General features: G+C 38.7%; 1 protein-coding gene across 4 annotated transcripts in view; it reads left to right on the top strand.

The window, feature by feature from the left end:
* The window catches only part of MCUB (mitochondrial calcium uniporter dominant negative subunit beta), a 144,888-nt gene extending 125,274 nt beyond the window's left edge, over positions 1-19,614 (top strand). For 3 of the 4 annotated variants that reach the window (XM_073237188.1, XM_073237189.1, XM_073237190.1), the window contains exons 5-9: positions 13,135-13,275; positions 15,528-15,688; positions 17,099-17,302; positions 17,891-18,007; positions 19,397-19,614. In XM_073237188.1, the coding sequence (XP_073093289.1) occupies positions 13,135-13,275; positions 15,528-15,688; positions 17,099-17,302; positions 17,891-18,007; positions 19,397-19,474 (701 nt within the window). In that variant the 3' untranslated portion in view covers positions 19,475-19,614. The remainder of the gene's footprint in view (positions 1-13,134; positions 13,276-15,527; positions 15,689-17,098; positions 17,303-17,890; positions 18,008-19,396) is intronic. The other variant, XM_073237191.1, reaches the window with a different exon arrangement.

Genomic DNA, 19,614 nt, shown 5'->3' with positions numbered 1-19,614 from the left:
ATGATCATCTGATTGTTCTTCTTAGTCTGTTGATGTACTACCTTCACTGATTTTCGTAAGTTAAACTTGCATGCCTGTTACAAGTCTCACTTGGTCATGATGTATATAGCTCTTATATGTTGTTGGATTCAATTTGCTAATATTTTATTAAGGATTTTTGCATCTGTGTTCATGAGAGAGATTGGTGTATAATTTTCTTTTCTTTAATGTCTTTGGTTTTGGTGTCATCGTAATGCTAGCCGCATAGAATGAGTTAGGAAATAGTCCCTCTGCTTCTATCTTTGGGAAGAGATTATAGAGAACTGCTATAATTTCTTCCTTAAATGTTCAGTAGAATTCATCAGTGAACCCATGGGCTTTGTGCTTTCCATTTTGGAAGGTTATTATTGGTTAAATTTAAAAATAGGTATAGGCCTATTCAGATTGTCTATTTTATCTTGTCTATTTTGCAGAGTATGTCTTTGAAACAATATGTCAATTTTGGTTATCAAATTTGTAGGCATAGAATTAATTCATAGTATTTCCTTATTATCATTTAATGTTAATGCAGTCTGTAGTGATGTCCCCTCTTTCATTTGTGATATTAGCAATTTATGTCTTCTCTGTTTTTCTTAGCCTGTCTAGGGGTTTATAAATTTTATTGATCTTTTCAAAGAACCAGCTTTCGATTTCATTGTTTATTCATTTTCTGTTCAGTTTCATTGATCGGTGTTCTAATTTTCATATTTTCTTTTCTTCTTATTTTGAATTTAATTTGTTCTCTTTTTCTAGCTAAATTGGAAACTTAGATTATTGCTTTTAGATGTTTCTTATTATTTCTATTATGTATGCATTCAATGTTATAAATTTTCCTCTGAACACTGCTTGTTTTGCAAATCAGAAATTTGGTAAGTTGTATTTTCATTTAGTTCAAATATTGTTTAATTTCTCTTGGGATTTCTGTTTTAGCCCAGATGTTACTTAGAAGGTATTTTTTTTTTGCTGGGATTGTGAATGACTGTATTTTATTTTATTTATTTATTTTTTTTGAGAGGGTATCTCTCATATTTATTGATCAAATGGTTGTTGACAACAATAAAATTCTGTATAGGGGAGTCAATGCTCAATGCACAATCATTAATCCATCTCAAGCCTAATTCTCGTCAGTCTCCAATCTTCTGAAGCATAATGAACAAGTTCTTACATGGTGAACAAATTCTTACATAGTGAATAAGTTCTTACATGGTGAACAGTACAAGGGCAGTCATCACAGAAACTTTCGGTTTTGATCACGCATTATGAACTGTAAACAATCAGGTCAAATATGAATATTCGTTTGATTTTTATACTTGATTTATATGTGGATCCCACATTTCTCCCTTTATTATTATTATTTTTATTTTTAATAAAATGCTGAAGTGGTAGATAGATGCAAGATAAAGGTAGAAAACATAGTTTAGTGTTGTAAGAGAGCAATTGTAGAAGATCAGGTGTGTGCCTGTAGACTATGTGTTAATCCGAGCTAGACAAGGGCATTAAAACATCCACGAATGCAGAAGATTTCTCTCAAAACAGGGGGGGTGAGGTTCTAAGCTTCACCACTGTTGATCCCCAATTTCTCACCTGATGGCCCCCCTGTGACTGTGCCTGTCTTAGGTTGTTCCTCCCTTGAGGAATCTTACCCGTCTCTGGCTAACCAGTCATCTTCCGGGGCCATACAGGGAAATGTAAAGTTGGCAAGTGAGAGAGAAGCAATATTGTTTGAAAAGGTTAGCTTTCTACTTCTTTGCAGATTTATGCCCTGTGGCTTCTATGCCCAGCATTTGTCTTGAGGTGTCTTTACCACTAGGAGGAATTATGATACTCGGTAAATTCGATATGAGGCACGAATTCTATGTAAGGGTTGTAATTAGGAAGGAAGAAGAAATGCTATAGAGGTAGCAGATGGAAGAAAACATGGGAGGATTGATTATTTCTTTGACATATCTTCTTGTAGAGTAACTTAAGCATGTGTAGGTTTTAAACTACTAAATTGCACACACATACACACAAATTAACATAATAGGAATACAGTTACATAAACAAAGCAGATCTATAATTACCAGCCATCTCCAGTGAAGCCAAGAAAACCAGTTAGGCACCCTAGGCATTTGTGAAAATTTGTCTATGATATGATGGATATTGTCCAACTGTACTTGAACAGTCTGAGAGAAATCAGACAAATTAAAACAACCCATTCCTGGGAACTGTTCACATCCCATATGTTCTTTTAACAGTAGATAGTCTGTAGTTGTAAGATTTTGGAGCGCTACAACTTGCACTTCTCCTAATTCTTGGTTGAGTTCCAACAGTATAGATCCAGTCAAATTTGTTGTTTTACTGTATGCGCAGGCCAGCTTAGATATCTCCTTCTTCATTCCAATGGCAAGTCCATGAAACGGTGGGATGGATGCAGCTACAACTGCAGCATCACCTGGATCTTTGTGGAGGTTTTTTGATGATCATCTTCTGGTATGAGTCTTCCAGAGAGTGCTAATGTTGGAAGTTCTTCTTTATATCGTATCTTAGTTCATTTTCTGGGTAGCCAATTAGGCATTGATCTTCTGTATAAAAACAAACAGACCCTTTGCCCACACTTTGATATGCCCTTTATACCATTGTGTAGAACTCATTGGAGGTCACCACACAGGAACTGTTTTTTTTTTTTTATTAAGAGAAAGGAATATTATCAGAAAAGTGTACCTCCATAGCCGATCATCTGACACCCTTTAAGTGATCAAAATTAAGGATATTTAAAGCATGCATTAATCTTTGATTTACCATTAGTTTTATCCTATCAAGGAGTAATCCCCCTTTTCTTTCTTTCTGTCTTTTTTTTTTTTTAAACTTTAATCTACACTTACCTGAAGAATACTATGTTTACTAGGCTCTCCCCTATACCAGGTCCCCCCTAAAAACCACATTACACTCACTGTCCATCAGCATAGCAAAATGTTGTAGAGTCACTACTTGTCCTCTCTGTGTTGTACAGCCCTCCCCTTTCTCCCTCCCCCCCATGCATGCTAATCTTAATACCCCCTTTCTTCTTCCCACCCCTTATTCCTCCCTGCTCATCCATCCTCCCCAGTCCCTTTCCCTTTGGTACCTGTTAGTCCATTTTTGGGTTCTGTAATTCCGCTGCTGTTTTGTTCCTTCAGTTTTTCCTTTGTTCTTATACTCCTCAGATGAGTGAAATCATTTGGTATTTCTCTTTCTCCGCTTGGCTTATTTCACTGAGCATAATACTCTCCAGCTCCATGCATGTTGCTGCAAATGGTAGGATTTTCCCTCTTCTTATGCCTGAGTAGTATTCCATTGTGTATATGTACCACATCTTCTTTATCCATTCATCTACCGATGGACATTTAGGTTGCTTCCAATTCTTGGCTATTGTAAATAGTGCTGTGATAAACATAGGGGTGCATCTGTCTTTCTCAAACTTGATTGCTGCGTTCTTAGGGTAAATTCCTAGGAGTGGAATTCCTGGATCAAATGGTAGGTCTGTTTTGAGCATTTTGATGAACCTCCGTACTGCTTTCCACAATGGTTGAACTAATTTACATTCCCACCAGCAGTGTAGGAGGGTTCCCCTTTCTCCACAGCCTCGCCAACATTTGTTGTTGTTTGTCTTTTGGATGGCAGCTATCCTTACTGGTGTGAGGTGATACCTCATTGTAGTTTTAATTTGCATTTCTCTGATAATTAGCGATGTGGAGCATCTTTTCATGTGTCTCTTGGCCATCTGTATTTCTTTTTTAAAGAACTGTCTGTTCATTTCCTCTGCCCATTTTTTAATTGGGTTATTTGTTTTTTGTTTGTTGAGGCATGTGAGCTCTTTATATATTCTGGACGTCAAGCCTTTATCGGATCTGTCATTTTCAATATATTCTCCCATACTGTAGGGTTCCTTTTTGTTCTATTGATGGTGTCTTTTGCTGTACAGAAGCTTTTCAGCTTAATATAGTCCCACTTGTTCATTTTTGCTGTTGTTTTCCTTGCCTGGGGAGATATGTTCAAGAAGAGGTCACTCATGTTTATGTCTAAAAGGTTTTTGCCTATGTTTTTTTCTAAGAGTTTTATGGTTTCATGACTTACATTCAGGTCTTTGATCCATTTTGAATTTACCTTTGTGTATGGGGCTAGACAATGGCCCAGTTTCATTCTCCTACATGTAGCTATCCAGTTTTGCCAGCACCATCTGTTGAAGAGACTGTCATTTTGCCATTGTATGTCCATGGCTCCTTTATCAAATATTAATTGACCATATATGTTTGGGTTAATTTCTGGAGTCTCTAATCTGTTCCACTGGTCTGTGGCTCTGTTCTTGTGCCATTACCAAATTGTCTTGATTACTATAGCTTTGTAGTAGAGCTTGAAGTTGGGGAGTGAGATCCCCCCTACTTTATTCTTCTTTTTCAGGATTGCTTTGGCTATTCGGGGTCTTTGGTATTTCCATATGAATTTTTGAATTATTTGTTCCAATTCATTGAAGAATGTTGCTGGTAATTTGATAGGGATTGCATCAAATCTGTATATTGCTTTGGGCAGGATGGCCATTATGACGATATTAATTCTTCCTAGCCATGAGCATGGGATGGGTTTCCATTTGTTAGTGTCCCCTTTAATTTCTCTTAAGAGTGACTTGTAGTTTTCAGGGTATAGGTCTTTCACTTCTTTGGTTAGGTTTATTTCTAGGTATTTTATTCTTTTTGATGCAATTGTGGATGGAATGGTTTTCGTGATTTCTCTTTCTATTGGTTCATTGTTAGTGTATAGGAAAGCTACAGATTTCTGTGTGTTTATTTTGTATCCTGCAACTTGCTGTATTCCGATATCAGTTCTAGTAGTTTTGGAGTGGAGTCTTTAGGGTTTTTTATGTACAGTATCATATCATCTGCAAATAGTGACAGTTTAACTTCTTCTTTACCAATCTGGATTCCTTATATTTCCTTGTTTTGTCTGATTGCCGTGGCTAGGACCTCCAGTACTAGGTTGAATAACAGTGGGGAGAGTGGGCATCCCTGTCTGGTTCCCGATCTCAGAGGAAATGCTTTCAGCTTCTCGCTGTTCAGTATAATGCTGCCTGTGGATTTATCATATATGGCCTTTTTTATGTTGAGGTACTCGCCCTCTATTCTCATTTTGCTGAGAGTTTTTATCATGAATGGATGTTGAATTTTGTCAAATGCTTTTTCAGCATCTATGGAGATGATCATGTGGTTTTTATCTTTCTTTTTGTTGATGTGGTGGATGATGTTGATGGATTTTCGAATGTTGTACCATCCTTGCATCCCTGGGATGAATCCCACTTGGTCGTGGTATATGATCCTTTTGATATACTGTTGAATTCTGTTTGCTAATACTTTATTGAGTATTTTTGCATCTACATTCATCAGGGATATTGGTCTGTAATTTTCTTTTTTGGTGGGGTCTTTGCCTGGTTTTGGTATTAGGATGATGTTGGCTTCATACAATGAGTTTGGGAGTATTCCCTCCTCTTATATTTTTTGGAACACTTTAAGGAGAATGGGTATTATGTCTTCTCTGTGTGTCTGATAAAATTCCGAGGTAAATCCGTCCGGCCCCGGGGTTTTGTTCTTGGGTAGTTTTTGATTACCATTTCAATTTCTTTGCTCGTAATTGGTTTGTTTAACTTTGGTATTTCTTCCTTGGTCAGTCTTGGGTGGTTGTATTTTTCTAGGAAGTTGTCTGTTTCTTCTAGGTTTTCCAGCTTGTTAGCATATAGGTTTTCATAGTAGTCTTTAGTAATTCTTTGTATTTCTGTGGAGTCTGTCATGATTATTCCGTTCTCATTTCTGATGCTATTGATTTGTGTTGATTCTCTTTTTCTCTTAATAAGTTTGGCTAGAGGCTTATCTATTTTGTTTCTTTTCTCAGAGAATCAGCTCTTGGTTTTGTTGATTTTTGCTATTGTTTTATTCTCCTCAATTTTGTTTATTTCTTCTCTGATCTTTATTATGTCCCTCCTTCTGCTGACTTTAGGCCTCATTTGTTCTTCTTTTTCCAATTTCTATAATTGTGATGCTACACTATTCATTTGGGATTGTTCTTCCTTCTTCAAGTGTGCCTGGATCGCTATATACTTTCCTCTTAAGACTGCTTTCACTGCATCCCACAGAAGTTGGGGCTTTGTGTTCTTGTTGTCATTTTTTTCTATATATTCCTTGATCTATATTTTGATCTGTTCATTGATCCATTGATTATTTAGAAGCATGTTGTTAAGCCTCCATGTGTTTGTGAGCCTTTTTGTTTTCTTTGTAGAATTTATTTCTAGTTTTATACCTTTGTGGTCTGAAAAATTGGTTGGTAGAATTTCAATATTTTGGAATTTACTGAGGCTCTTTTTGTGAGCTACTATGTGGTCTATTCTGGAGAATGTTCCATGTGCACTTGAGAAGAATGTATATCCTGTTCTTTTGGATGTAGAGGTCTGTAGATGTCTATTAGGTCCATCTGTTCTACTGTGTTGTTCAGTGCCTCCGTGTCCTTACTTATTTTCTGCCCGGTGGATCTATCCTTTGGGGTGAGTGGTGTGTTGAAGTCTCCTAAAATGAATGCATTGCAGTCTATTTCCCTCTTTAGTTCTGTTAGTATTTGTTTCACATATGCTGGTGCTCCTGTGTTGGGTGCATATATATTTAGAATGGTTTTATTCTCTTGTTGGACTGAACCCTTTATCATTATGTAGTGTCCTTCTTTATCTCTTGTTACTTTCTTTGTTTTGAAGTCTTATTTTGTCTGATATTAGTACTGCAATGCCTGCTTTCTTCTTGCTGTCTTTTGCCTGAAATATGTTTTTCCATCCCTTGACTTTTAGTCTGTGCATGTCTTTGGGTTTGAGGTGAGTCTCTTGTAAGCAGCATATAGATGGGTCTTGCTTTTTTATTCATTCTGTTACTCTGTGTCTTTTGATTGGTGCATCAAGTCCATTTACATTTAGGGTGACTATTGAGAGATAAGTACTTATTGCCATTGCAGGCTTTAGATTCGTGGTTACCAAAGATTCAAGGTTAGCCTCTTTTGTATCTTACTAACTTAGCTCACTTATTGAGCTGTTATATACACTGTCTGGAGATTCTTTTCTTCTCTCCCTTCTTATTCCTCCTCCTCCATTCTTCATATGTTGTGTGTTTTGTTCTGTGCTCTTTTTAGGGGTGCTCCCATCTAGAGCAGTCCCTGTAGGATACCCTGTAGAGGTGGTTTGTGGGAAGCAAATTCCCTCAGCTTTTGCTTGTCTGGGAATTGTTTAATCCCGCCATCATATTTAAATGATAGTCGTGCTGGATACAGTATCCTTGGTTCAAGGCCCTTCTGTTTCATTGCATTAAGTATATCATGCCATTCTCTTCTGGCCTGTAGGGTTTCTGTCGAGAAGTCTGATGTTAGTCTGATCGGTTTTCCTTTATAGGTGACCTTTTTCTCTCTAGCTGCCTGTAAAACTCTTTCCTTGTCCTTGATCCTTGCCATTTTAATTATTATGTGTCTTGGTGTTGACCTCCTTGGATTCTTTCTGTTGGGGGTTCTGTGTATTTCCGTGGTCTGTTCGATTATTTCCTCCCTCAGTTTGGGGAAGTTTTCAGCAATTATTTCTTCAAAGAGACTTTCTATCCTTTTTCCTCTCTCTTCTTCTTCTGGTACCCCTATAATACGGATATTGTTCCTTTTGGATTGATCCCATAGTTCTCTTAGTATTGTTTCGTTCCTGAAGATCCTTTTATCTCTGTCTATGTCAGCTTCTATACGTTCCTGTTCTCTGGCCTCTATTCCTTCAATGGCCTCTTGCATCTTATCCATTCTGCTTATAAATCCTTCCAGGGTTTGTTTTACTTCTGTGATCTCCTTCCTGACATCTGTGATCTCCCTCCGGACTTCATCCCATTGCTCTTGCATTTTTCTCTGCATCTCATCCCATTGCTCTTGCATTTTTCTCTGTGTCTCCGTCAGCGTGTTCATGATTTTTATTTTGAATTCTTTTTCAGGAAGACTGGTTCGGTCTGTCTCCTTCTCAGGTGTTGTCTCTGTGATCTTTGTCTGCCTGTAGTTTTGCCTTTTCATGGTGATAGAGATAGTTTGCAGAGCTGGTACGAGTGACAGCTGGAAGAGCTTTCCTTCTTGTTGGTTTGTGGCCTTCCTCTCCTGGGAGAATAGCGACCTCTAGTGGCTTGTGGTTGGCAGCTGTGCGCAGACAAGGCTTCTGCTTCCTGCTGGGCTGCTATGGAGTTTATCTCTGCTGTAGCCGTGGGCGTGGCCTGGCTGGGGCTGCTCCTCCAAAATGGTGGAGCCCTGTTGGAGGGGGAGCGGCCGAGAGACTATTTATCTCCGTAAGAGGCCTCTGTGCTCCCTGCTGCCCAGGGGGTTAGAGTGCCCAGAGATCCCCAGATTCCCTGCCTCTGGGCTGAGTGTCCTGTCCTGCCCCTTTAAGACTTCCAAAAAGCACTCTTCAAACCAAAACAACAGCAACAACAAAAGAAAAAAAAAAGAAAGGAAAGATGCGCAATTTTCTTTGTCCTCAGGCGCCGGTCTCAGGCACCCGTTCACCGGTCTTGCTGCCCTGTTTCCTTAGTATTGGGGTCCCTGTCCCTTTAAGGCTTCCAAAAAGCACTCACCAAAAAATGAAAAAAACAAAAAAACAAAAAACGCCACTCCCGTTTCTTTGTTCTCTGGCGTCAGCCTCAGGCACCCGTTCACCGGTCCTGCCACCCTGTTTCCCTAGTATCCAGGACCCCACGCATGCCCTGTGTCTGCGCTCTGGTCCGGATGGCTGGGGCTGGGTGTTCAGCAGTCCTGGGCTCCCTCCCTGCTGACTCCTCCTCCCGCTGGGGTTTAGGGGGAGAGATGCTCGGGTCCCACCAGGCCGGGGCTTGTATCTTACCCCCTTCCCGAGGTGCTGGGTTCTCGTAGGTCTGGATGTGGTGTGGATGTTGTCCTGTGTCCTCTGGTCTCTATTTTAGGAAGAGTTGTCTTTTTTATATTTTCATATATAAATGTGGTTTTGGGAGGAGATTTCTGCTGCTCTACTCATGCCACCATCTTGGCTCCTAGAAGTGTATTTTTTAATCTAAATATTTTGAGATTTTTCTAGTTATCTCTTTGTTATTGATTACTTTAATGCCATTGTGGTCTAAGAGCAATAATTATATGATTTCTATACCTCTGCATTTGTTTGGGTGTGTTTTATGGCCCAAAATGATGTCTGCCTTGTGAATGTTCCACCTGGGCTTGAGAAGGATGTGTGTTCTGCTGTAGTTGGGTTAAGTAATCTATAGATATCAATTCTGCCCAGTTGACTGATGGGGCTGTTGAGTTTAGCTGACTCCTTACTGATTTTTTTTGCTGGTTGGATGTCTCCATTTTTGATAGAAAGATCTTGACATCTCCAACCATTACTGGATTCATTTCTTTTTCCTTGCAGTTCTATCAGTTTTGTCTCTCCTGTTTTGATACTTTGTTGCTAGGTGCATGCACATTAAGGATTGTTATGTCATCTTGGAGAATTGACTTCTTTATGTAATTATGTTATATGTAATGCCCTTCTTCATCTGTAATGACTTTCTTTGCTCTGAATTCTGCTCTTATGTGAAATTAATATAGTTAGCACAGCTTTCTTTTTTAAACATTTAGGCATAAATGATATATAACATTATTTTAGTTTTATATATAAGCATAATGATTCAATATTTGTTTATATTGAGATATGATCACCATAGTTTGTGTGGTAAATATCTGTCACCACACATAGTTACAACTTTTTTTTCCAGCTGTTTTTTGGTTAGTGTTAGCATGGTATACGTTTCTGCCTCCCTTTACTTCTAATTCATATATGTTTTTCTATTTAAAGAGGGTTTCCTATAGGTAATCTATAGTTAGGTCTTATTTTTTGATCAAGTCTGATCTCTTTTAGTTGGTGATTTTAGACCATTGATATTTAAAAGTGATTATTGCTATAGTTTGGTTAACATTTATCATATTCATTACTGTTTTTTAGTTGTTGCCCTTGTTCTCTCTTCCTAATTTTTTTTCTTATCTTTTTCACCTTTTGTGGTTTTAATTGAACATTTTATGTAATTCATTTTCTTAGCATATCAGTCAGTAACAATCCTTTTTTTTTTTTCTTTTTTTAAGTGGCTTCCCTAGGCTTTGGACTAATACAAGTCCACTTTCAAATAACACTATATATACTCTTCCACAGACATTGCAAGTACCTTATAATAACCATAACAACCATGTATTCCTAATTCTTCCTTGCTGTCCCTCATCATTCATTTCACTTATAAGTAAATTATAATCATTGAATACATTTTTACTGTTACTATCTTGAACAAGCTGTTGTGTTAGAGCAGTTAAGAATAAAGAAAAAGTTTTTGTCTTTCCTTATTCCTTTAATATAGAATTACTTCATGTAGACCTAAGTTCCTGATGTTTACCATTCTTTTCTTAAAAAGTTTTAACATTTCTTGCAAGGCAGGTCTACAGGCAAAAAATTTCCTCAGTTTTCATTTGTTTGAGAAAGTGTTCATTTCTCCATCACTTCACTTTTGGAGGATAATTTTACAGGGTGCAGAATTGTGGGTTAGTGATTTTTTTTCCTCTTAAAACTCCAACTATTTCACTCTACTACCTTCTTGCTTCTAGTTTGAGAAGTCAGATGCACTTTTTATCTTTGCCCTTCTACAGGTAAGGTGTTTTTCCTCTGGCTTCTTTCAAGACATTATCTTTGATCTTCTGCAGTTTGAATATAATATGCTTAGGTGTAGAGGTTTTAGGGGCATTTATCCTGCTTTTGATGTTCTCTGAGCTTCCTGGATCTATTTGTAATTTGCTGTCTGACATTAATTTGGAGAAGTTTTGTCATTATTGCTTCAAGTATCTCTTCTGTTACTTTCTCTCTTTTTCTGGAATTCACATTATGTGCATATGTATGTTATACCTTTCATAGTATTCCATAGTTCTTAGACATTCTATTATGTTCTGTTGAGTGTTTTTTCTCTTTGCTTCTCTGTTTTCAAATTTTCTATGACTTACCCTCAAGCTCAGATATTCTTTCCTTAGCCATGTCCCATCTAGTAAAGAGCTCATTGAAGGCATTCTTCATTTCTGCTAATGTTATGGATGTTCTCTTAGAATATCTATCTCACTGCTTCTATTACTCATCTGTTGTTGCACATTGTCTACCTTTTTTCAGTAGAGGCCTTATCATATTAGTTGTAGTTACTTCAGATTGATGGCCTTATAATTCCCATACTCCTGCCATATCTCTCTCTGGTTCTAATGCTTGCTCTGGCTATTCAAAGTGTGTTTTGCCTTTTAGTATGTCTTGTAATTTTTTGTTGAAAGTTGGACTTTATGTAGTGGGTAAAAAGAGCTGTGGTAAATAAGCCTTTAGCAGTATCATAAGGTGTGGGGAGGAGAAGTGTTCTGTCGTGACGTGATTAGGTATCAGTGTTTAATGAACCTGTGCCCTGGACTGTGAACTTCACAAGTCCTTCTCAGTTTAAGCTCCACTTTGGGTAGGACAGGATAGTGGGAGGGTGCTGGAGTTGGGTATTTCCCTCTCTCCAGGTCAGTTAGAGTCTTTTAAAGCCCTGTTAAGTTAGGCTGTGGTAAAACAATTTCTCTTGAGGGCCAGCCCTTTTATGAACAGGTTGCTGTGGTGTATTTGAAAATGGCTACTTTTTCCTCTCCTGCTGGAAGCATAGAGTAATTGTCTCCATAAGAACCTTGTAGAACTCCTAGAGGTAAACATCACGAAAGAGTGGGCCTGCCTCCCTAAAGCTGTGCCCCGCTGGAGTTTTATTTCTAAGTGGTCCGCCCTGGGCCCCACAACAACTGTTCAATTACAGTTCAGGCTTCCCTACCCGAGCGTTGACGTCCCTGCTCTGCTGAGTGGTGGTTCTCTGTGATCACCCATCTTTCCGGTTATGTGGACAGTAGTTTGCCCTGTCATCTCAGTACTCTTAGCAGTCCGAGAAGACTATTGGTTTTCAGTTTGTTCTGCCTTTTCCTTGATGTTTGGTCAGAGTGACAACTTGTAAGCTCCTTACCCACCAGACTAAAAACCAGTCTTAACTCCTTTTTTTAAAGGAGATTCTTTGCTTTTCATCTCAAACTGTCATTTTAACCAATAGCGAAGTGCTTTTGGGAAACTCTCAGCCATCATTACTGCCAGTACTTCTTCTGTCCATTTTCTCTCTTTTCCCCTTCTGATGTTCCCATTATGCCTGTTACACCTTATGTAATTGTCTTGCAGTTCTTGGATATTCTGTTCCTCTTTTCCCATTCCTTTTTCTCCTTACTTTTCAGTTTGGGAAGTTTCTATAGGCATCCTGATATGGACAAGCTCTTTGATTCTTTCCTCCCCTTTGTCTAGTTTACTGATTAACCCCGTCAAAGGCATTCTTCACTTCTTATACAGTGTTTTTCATTTCTGACAGTTCTTTTTGATTCTTAGAATTCCATCTCTCTGTTTACATTACTCATCTGCTCTTGCATGTTGTCTACTTTTTCCACCACAGCCTTAGCATATTAATCATATTTGTCTTAATTTCCAGGACTAATAATTCCAAAATATCCACCATATGAGAGTCTGGTTCTGATGCTTGCTTTGTTTCTCCAGGTTGTTTTTTCATGTTTTTTACTTGTCTTGTAATTTTGTGTTGAAAGCTACATATGGTTTATTGGGTAATAGAAACTGAAGCAAGTAGGCATTCAGTGTGAGGTTTTATGTGTATCTGGCTCAGAGTCATGCTGTTTAGTGTTTGCTGGAGCTGTAGGTATCAGAGGCTTCAGTTTCTTCTCCTGTCTTTCTCTCTCCAATGTTTTCTATGAATTCTTTCTTAATAGAGCCTGCATCTTGCACAGAACTGGAGACCTGTTTATGCGGTGTTAAGGTATGGGAGAGGGGAAGCATTCTCTAATCTTATGATTAAATCTCAGGTTTTAAATGGGCCAGAATTCCTGGACTGTAACCTTCAAAAGAGCTTCTTAGTCTTTCTTTCTTTTTACATATCTCTGTGAGACGGGAAGATAAGAGGGGGCCAACATGTGACATAAGTCTTAGGTCCAGGTGGACTGAAGCACAGCCTCCTCTCCTGCCAGCTCCTTGGAAGGACACCCCTCTTCCTGCCTGGAGGGGCCATTTGCTGGGATGGAGCTCCAGGGGCAGGGCCTACCCTGGAGGCTTGAGGCCCAGTGAGCCAGGGTCTCACTGTTCTCAGGGTCATGAGGCGTCACTGAGCGGTGAGTCAGACTTGCCCATTCTCACAGCATAAAGTAAGTGAACAGGGACAAAGTAGGTGTGGATAGAAGAAAAAATGACAAAGGAATTAGAGTGGGTTAATAGAATTTGAAGTTTATAAAATCATAAATTTGCAGTTTTAAAAATAATTTATATAAACTCCATTTCTTCACAAAACCATTGGCAAATCTGTATTTGTAAATTTAGGATACAGAAATGAAATCCACATGAAAGACACATATAAAAGGAATTAATAGCTTCTGAAGAAAAAAGAATAATTATCTTTCACTTTTGACCTTTGTTAGGAGATGCCACTGACAAATGTTTAAATTGGCAATACAACACAGTGAATTTTTTGGTGTCCGCATTGCTGAAAGAGCATAGCCAAAGGTGCTTGTCATTGGACTCAAACATTTTGTGTCACTTGATACAGACTGTCCCCTTAATCAGGCTTTAGCCAAACTCCTCTGAACCCCCTTGGCATTTAACCTTGGCATTTAAAAGCTGCAAGTTCTCAGCACAAATGATGTTGTTCACCCTGCTGCACCCCCTAAGACATGCACGCATGCACACAGGTGCAAACACACGCACACATACACACGCACGCACGCATGCACGCAGGTGAACAAACACCAGCATAGTTTCTGACAGCTAAAGACCATATCCCAGGGATGATGATTCCCACCCTCTTGTCTGAGAAAGCTTAGACAAGGAGAATTTACTGTTTGGTCCATTGAAAACCAGGTGATAGGCTGATAGCTCCATGTTAGAACAGTTACTGTAGAAAGCTTGCAATTATAAGTCCTTTCTCTACCCCTTTGAAGTTCAAATCTTCTACCACTCAGAACTGTCTTTGTTTTGAAATGCAATCATCCAAGGAGGTAACTCTTGCACTGCTCCCACTTGGTGGGTGCTGTGCTTGAGCTTGCACCACTGCCTCCTGTTTCTCTCCTGGAGAAGCACCAATTAACAAACCCAAATGGCCTAGTCACATTCATTAACCTCATGTCCGTTTTTTGTAACTGCCCACTACTCTGCTTAAGCCCCTAATACTCTCCCTCCCTTAAAATGCCCAGCCACCTGTATGCAAATGGAAATTGAGTTCAGGTCTCGCTGGCTCGCTTCCTTATTGCAGTAGTTACTGAATAAAATCTATCCTTACCGCCACTTCAACTAGTGTCTGGCTGTATCTTTGATACACTCCACAGCTTTAGACAAAATCATGCCCCATGTATCCCTTTCTTGTATAGGAAGGGCTTTTACATATCAGTACATCTTTTCATCACAACAAAAAAAGCTCTGATTGTTCTGCAAATCTCAAAAGCCTAGAAGGGACCTTCTGGTTGTCACCATTTGTGGCAGCTTTAGGCTAGAATGTGGGAAGGGTTGAAAACCAGAGTGAAGTCTTGAGAAAGTGGGTGGAGATGGGAGAGAAAACTTCAGAACTGCTGGTGAACTGGAAAACCCCTGGGCTAATACTGACTCCAGGATGAGAATTCTCCCTTGTCCTCGCAGCTTGCTGCTGCCTGGGGAGGTCTATCTTCCCTCTGTCCTGTCCCCCTGCCTCAGGTGCTTTTACAGTGCTGGCAGACACTGATAATCCTCAGAAAGGTAGCATTCCAGCTTGATTGTGGGGTTACAGATCCACAGAGGCAGAAGGATGAGAGAAATTCACAATCTAAAGAACTTGGGTACTAAGACCCCCTTTCTTGTGAACCTTTCAAATCTACACCCTGTTGAAAAGAACTGACCCTTAAACTGCTTTTCAGTTGTATGTTATACTGTAGTTTACATGTCACAACACCAGCTTCTCTGCCTTGTAAATCCTCAAATAATTTTTGGATTGATGGCTGGGGTGCACAGAAAGGGATCTTAGGTTGAACTCAGGTATAAAAGTGAACCCATAAACTTATGTGTTACAACTAAGGTGAGGTATTCACCTGTATCCTGGTAGATGGATACTCCCCTTACTTTTCCTGTATGAAGATTTCTAATGAAACAGCAAAAGCCATATTACAAAGGAGAATGACAAGCAAAAACATAATTTATTTGAAATCTACTGCCTGGTCATTTATCATTCATTCCAGATTGTCTTTATATGAGAGACACTAATGGAGTCCCCTGAGAAATGCCAACAGCAGTGTGTCCCCGGGAATCAGGGGGTGTTCAGGGGGCCACCATGGGGACTCAGATGGGCCCCTGGCCTGACAGACCCTTGGTGACTGCCTTACGTTTCCCTTCTGTCTTCTCTCAGAAAACCTGAGTAGTGAGCATTCAGCTCAGACGGACGACCTGAAATCCTTGGTTCACAGACTGTTTACAGCCTTGCATTTAGCAGAGTTTCAGAAGAAGAGAGAGCACCATTTACTGGAGAAAATTTACCATTTGAAGAGGCAGCTGGAGCCTCTGGAACAGGTTAGGGAGCATCACAGTTGGGTCTGTTGGAAAATGATACCCAGTATCTGTTGAGTTCTCTGCCTGTGAGCATTGTTCTGAATGCTTTATGTATGCTTGTTTTCTCCTTTAATCCTCACAGCGAACCTATGAGTTTGGTACTGTTATCTTCCACGTTCTTCAGATGAAGAAACTGAGACAGCAAGGTACATAGCTAATACATGGTAGAGCCAGAACTTAACTCCGATGGTCTGACTCCAGAGCTGCCACCTTAAACTCTGTGCTGGGCTTCTCCACGGATCAGCCATGTCTCTATAATGAGTATAGCATGAGCTGCGATGCACTAGTTGGAGAAAGTACAGCAGTTTCTTTTTCAGAGAATAGGCTCATGGCCCTGCTCTGCTAAAAGTTTCCAGAATTGCAACTGGAAAGTTCGCAGTGGCTTCCTGACATCTGAAGTTAATCAGTGGTGGCGAAAAAAATAACTTTCTTTTGGGAGGAGAGGTAGGAGCCTGTTTCCAAAAAACTGCATCTTTAAAACCTATGATTCCGCTTGTGATTTCTAAAAATGGGTAGGTGTAAGTATGTGTATCTTTGTATATGAACAGAAATTTTTAATAGTGATTACCTCTAAGGATACTTGGAGGATGGCAGAGAGAAAGACTTTTTAATTTTATTTGCTGGATTGTGTACCCACATTTAAATTTTTTCTTTACTTTTTAAAAAGGTGATGACGTATTTACTTGTATTAAGATTTAAAAATCTAAAAAGGTGGCCCAGGGCAAGTGTTCCTACCACTATCTTCCCAGTACTGTATCTCCATACCTGTGACTCACTCTGGATTTTCTTTATCTGCCACCAAATACAAATATATTATTGTTTTTGTTCCTTTTTCAGAAAAAAGTGCACACTATTACTGTTCTCACCTTTTTTTCACTAGCAATGAGTCCTGGGAAGATCTCTGTATTGGTACATAGAAAGCTTCCTCATTACAGCTGTAGAATAGCTTGTTGGATGTATGGGTGATCTTTGGTCTTTCCTCTTAGGAATGAACGTGTAATGAATCACATGTGTGCAGGTATATCTGAAGGATGAAGTCCCAGAAGTGAAACTGCTGGGTCAAAGAAATAGGCATGTAATTTTAGTTCAGCTTCAGAGGATGAGTTCTGAGTTTTTCATTGTATACCCTTCTGTGGTATTTAAAGTTTTTTCCATGAGTAGGTATTACTTTTATAATGTAAGAAACAATTTATTGATAAATGATTTGGAAAAAAGTGATCACTCACTGATGTCTATGTTTTATTAATTCTGTTTTTTGGTACATTGGACCTCTCTGGAGTAATGCAGATTATCACTTTACTTTTCTTCCCTCTTGTTCTTCTTAAGTCGGTACCTTGTAAACTGACCCGGCAATCGTTTTTTTCCCTTCAGATAAAAGCTAGAATTGAAGCTCGCTCAGAAGCCAAAACCAGTGGACTCCTGTGGGCCGGATTAGCGCTGCTGTCCCTTCAGGGTGGGGCAATGGCCTGGCTCACTTGGTGGGTGTACTCCTGGGATATCATGGAACCAGTTACATACTTCGTTACATTTGCACACTCCATGGTCTTTTTTGCATACTTCATAGTCACTCGACAGGTGAGTAGTTTGTTAGGAAAATGGTAATCTAGAATATCTCTTGCAAATAATTCCTATCCAAGTCAAGTAATGAGCAAGAGCAATAAAGCCTTTTTATTTACTGTATTACTGCTTTCTGGGTTTTTATAAGCTGATAAATGTTTTTCACAAGGATGGAGATTTATATATAGTACAGAGAAACTATTTGTTACTGCTGTAAAGAAAGAGTACAACTCAGAAATTCCTCCACTGAGATAAACACATCAAATTTATGTTCTCTGTGCCCTCATTCATAAATAAGATTAAATTTGTATTGCAAAACACCCAGTAACTTTAGCTTTATTGCATGATTATTTTGCCCAAAATCTGCACTTGCCTTTTTCTCCATTCTCTCTCAAAATGTGTGATTTTTCTTCCCAACTTGTTTGCTTTTGAAAGGAGCAGCTGATCTCAAACAAGACTAAATGTTTTCATGGCACCTTATGCTTGCTGTGATGGCCACTGCAAATATTTTACTCATTTGTCTTCCTTTGCTTTGGTGTTGCTAAGGCAAGTGTCTCTCTTGTGGAGACATCATGTTCATTTAAAATGCGTTTGCTTTTTTTTTAGGATTATACTTACTCAGCTATTAAGAGTAGGCAGTTTCTTCACTTCTTCCATAAGAAATCAAAGCAACAGCATTTTGATGTGGTGCAATACAATAAGTTAAAAGAAGATCTCGCTAAGGTATCTGACTGCAAATTAACACCTTATATTTGATGTTCTTTGGGAGCCAGGACTTAGTGTTGGGGAAATACAGTTGGTGGCTCATCCTCACAGGTTACATCTTGGTCCTGGATAGACTTCTGTGTCCTGTGATTTGTTCATGGGAAGAGTTGACATGTCTGATACTAATTTCATATCCTGCAGTTTTATCCTTGCCTTCTGTGTTCTACATGAGGACAGCTTTAAATGTGTATGCTAAATGTCTTAAATGACTTTGATATCATAAAATAATCGTTTTCAGGAGAAATCCTTTTCCTAGTGAGTGTGTGTTTTTAAAGGAAAAAGTCCACTATCCAGCCCAACTGCAGATTTGTGAACTACTAGGAATGTAAAACAAAGCAGGTTTTTAGGAAGGCAAATGCTCTGATAAAGAATTTTAAGCTCTCTAAAGGCATTTACAAATTTCCTCTCCTAAAAAATGGAAGAATCAATATAGTATTACTTCTTTCATTTTTCCCATCTTTCCAATGAGAAAATAGAGCTGCTTAATGTTACTTCCTTGGGTGTACGCTGCCAGCAAACGCAGACATCATGGTGCGAAACCTGGCCTTCGGCTCATGGGTACTTCCACGGTCTGTTTCACATGCAGCCTTTAGCTCTGCCCCCTGGTGGACTCCGTAGCTTTCTTCAGAGAGTGACTTCTTAACATGTAACCAGATTTTAAGTTTTTCTTAGTAATATTTATGAGAAAAATGTTTGGTAAGGATATATTCCATTTCTAAATGAATGCTCATTTAATAGCTGTAATCATTGTATCTTTTGTTACCTGTGCCTTATAAACTACCCATCCCTCAGATTAAAAAAAGAGATATTGCTACAATTAAATTTGTAATCCAAAAATTGGAGATAGCCTTAAAACATGTTTTAAATTTTCAGATAATCACTACTAAAGAAAAATATAATGATGCTTTTTAAAAAAATTTAGTGGGTACTCTTATATTTGAATGATGCAATTCATAAGGCTAAGGACTGTTCTTCCAACTAGTTTATAGCACTGGGCATTTAAGATTCAAAGTAGTACCCTGTAAAGTTTTTTTTAGGGTAATTAAGTTGAAAAAAAAGGAAAACTGATAGGTCATAGAGTGTTTTTTTTTTTCTTTAAATATGAACTGAAAAAAACATTATAAATGGGAAAACCAACAAAACAACTATAAGGAGGAATTAGAAACTGAACTCATCTGTAAAAGAGGGATCCATATAAATTGAAATATTTAGGCATTTGCTACTTATAGTTCAGATGTACTTACTGATAAAAGGAGACATCAAATTCATAGACTTCATCTCCAGATGTAATGGTAATAAGTATCTTGTTCTCTCTGATCACGTATATTTTCTTTTTCCCATGGACAGGCTACAGAATCCCTGAAATGGGTGCATCACTCTCTTCCTTTGAGAATGCAAGTAGAGGACCTCAATGAAAAGAATTAATCTTGTTCTTAAATGTCAGTGATTTTTCCATTATATGTTGACTCTGCAATTTAAAAAGTCAAACTTTTTGAGTCCCAGAGTTCATTTGAATTTGACAGTTCCAATCTGCTTTATTAATAAAAAAGGTCTTGCAAAACAGG

The sequence above is a fragment of the Manis javanica genome, chromosome 5 (genome assembly GCF_040802235.1).
Source record: "Manis javanica isolate MJ-LG chromosome 5, MJ_LKY, whole genome shotgun sequence".
In the NCBI taxonomy this organism is placed as follows: domain Eukaryota; kingdom Metazoa; phylum Chordata; class Mammalia; order Pholidota; family Manidae; genus Manis; species Manis javanica.
This window is presented reverse-complemented; position numbering and strand designations above follow the sequence as displayed.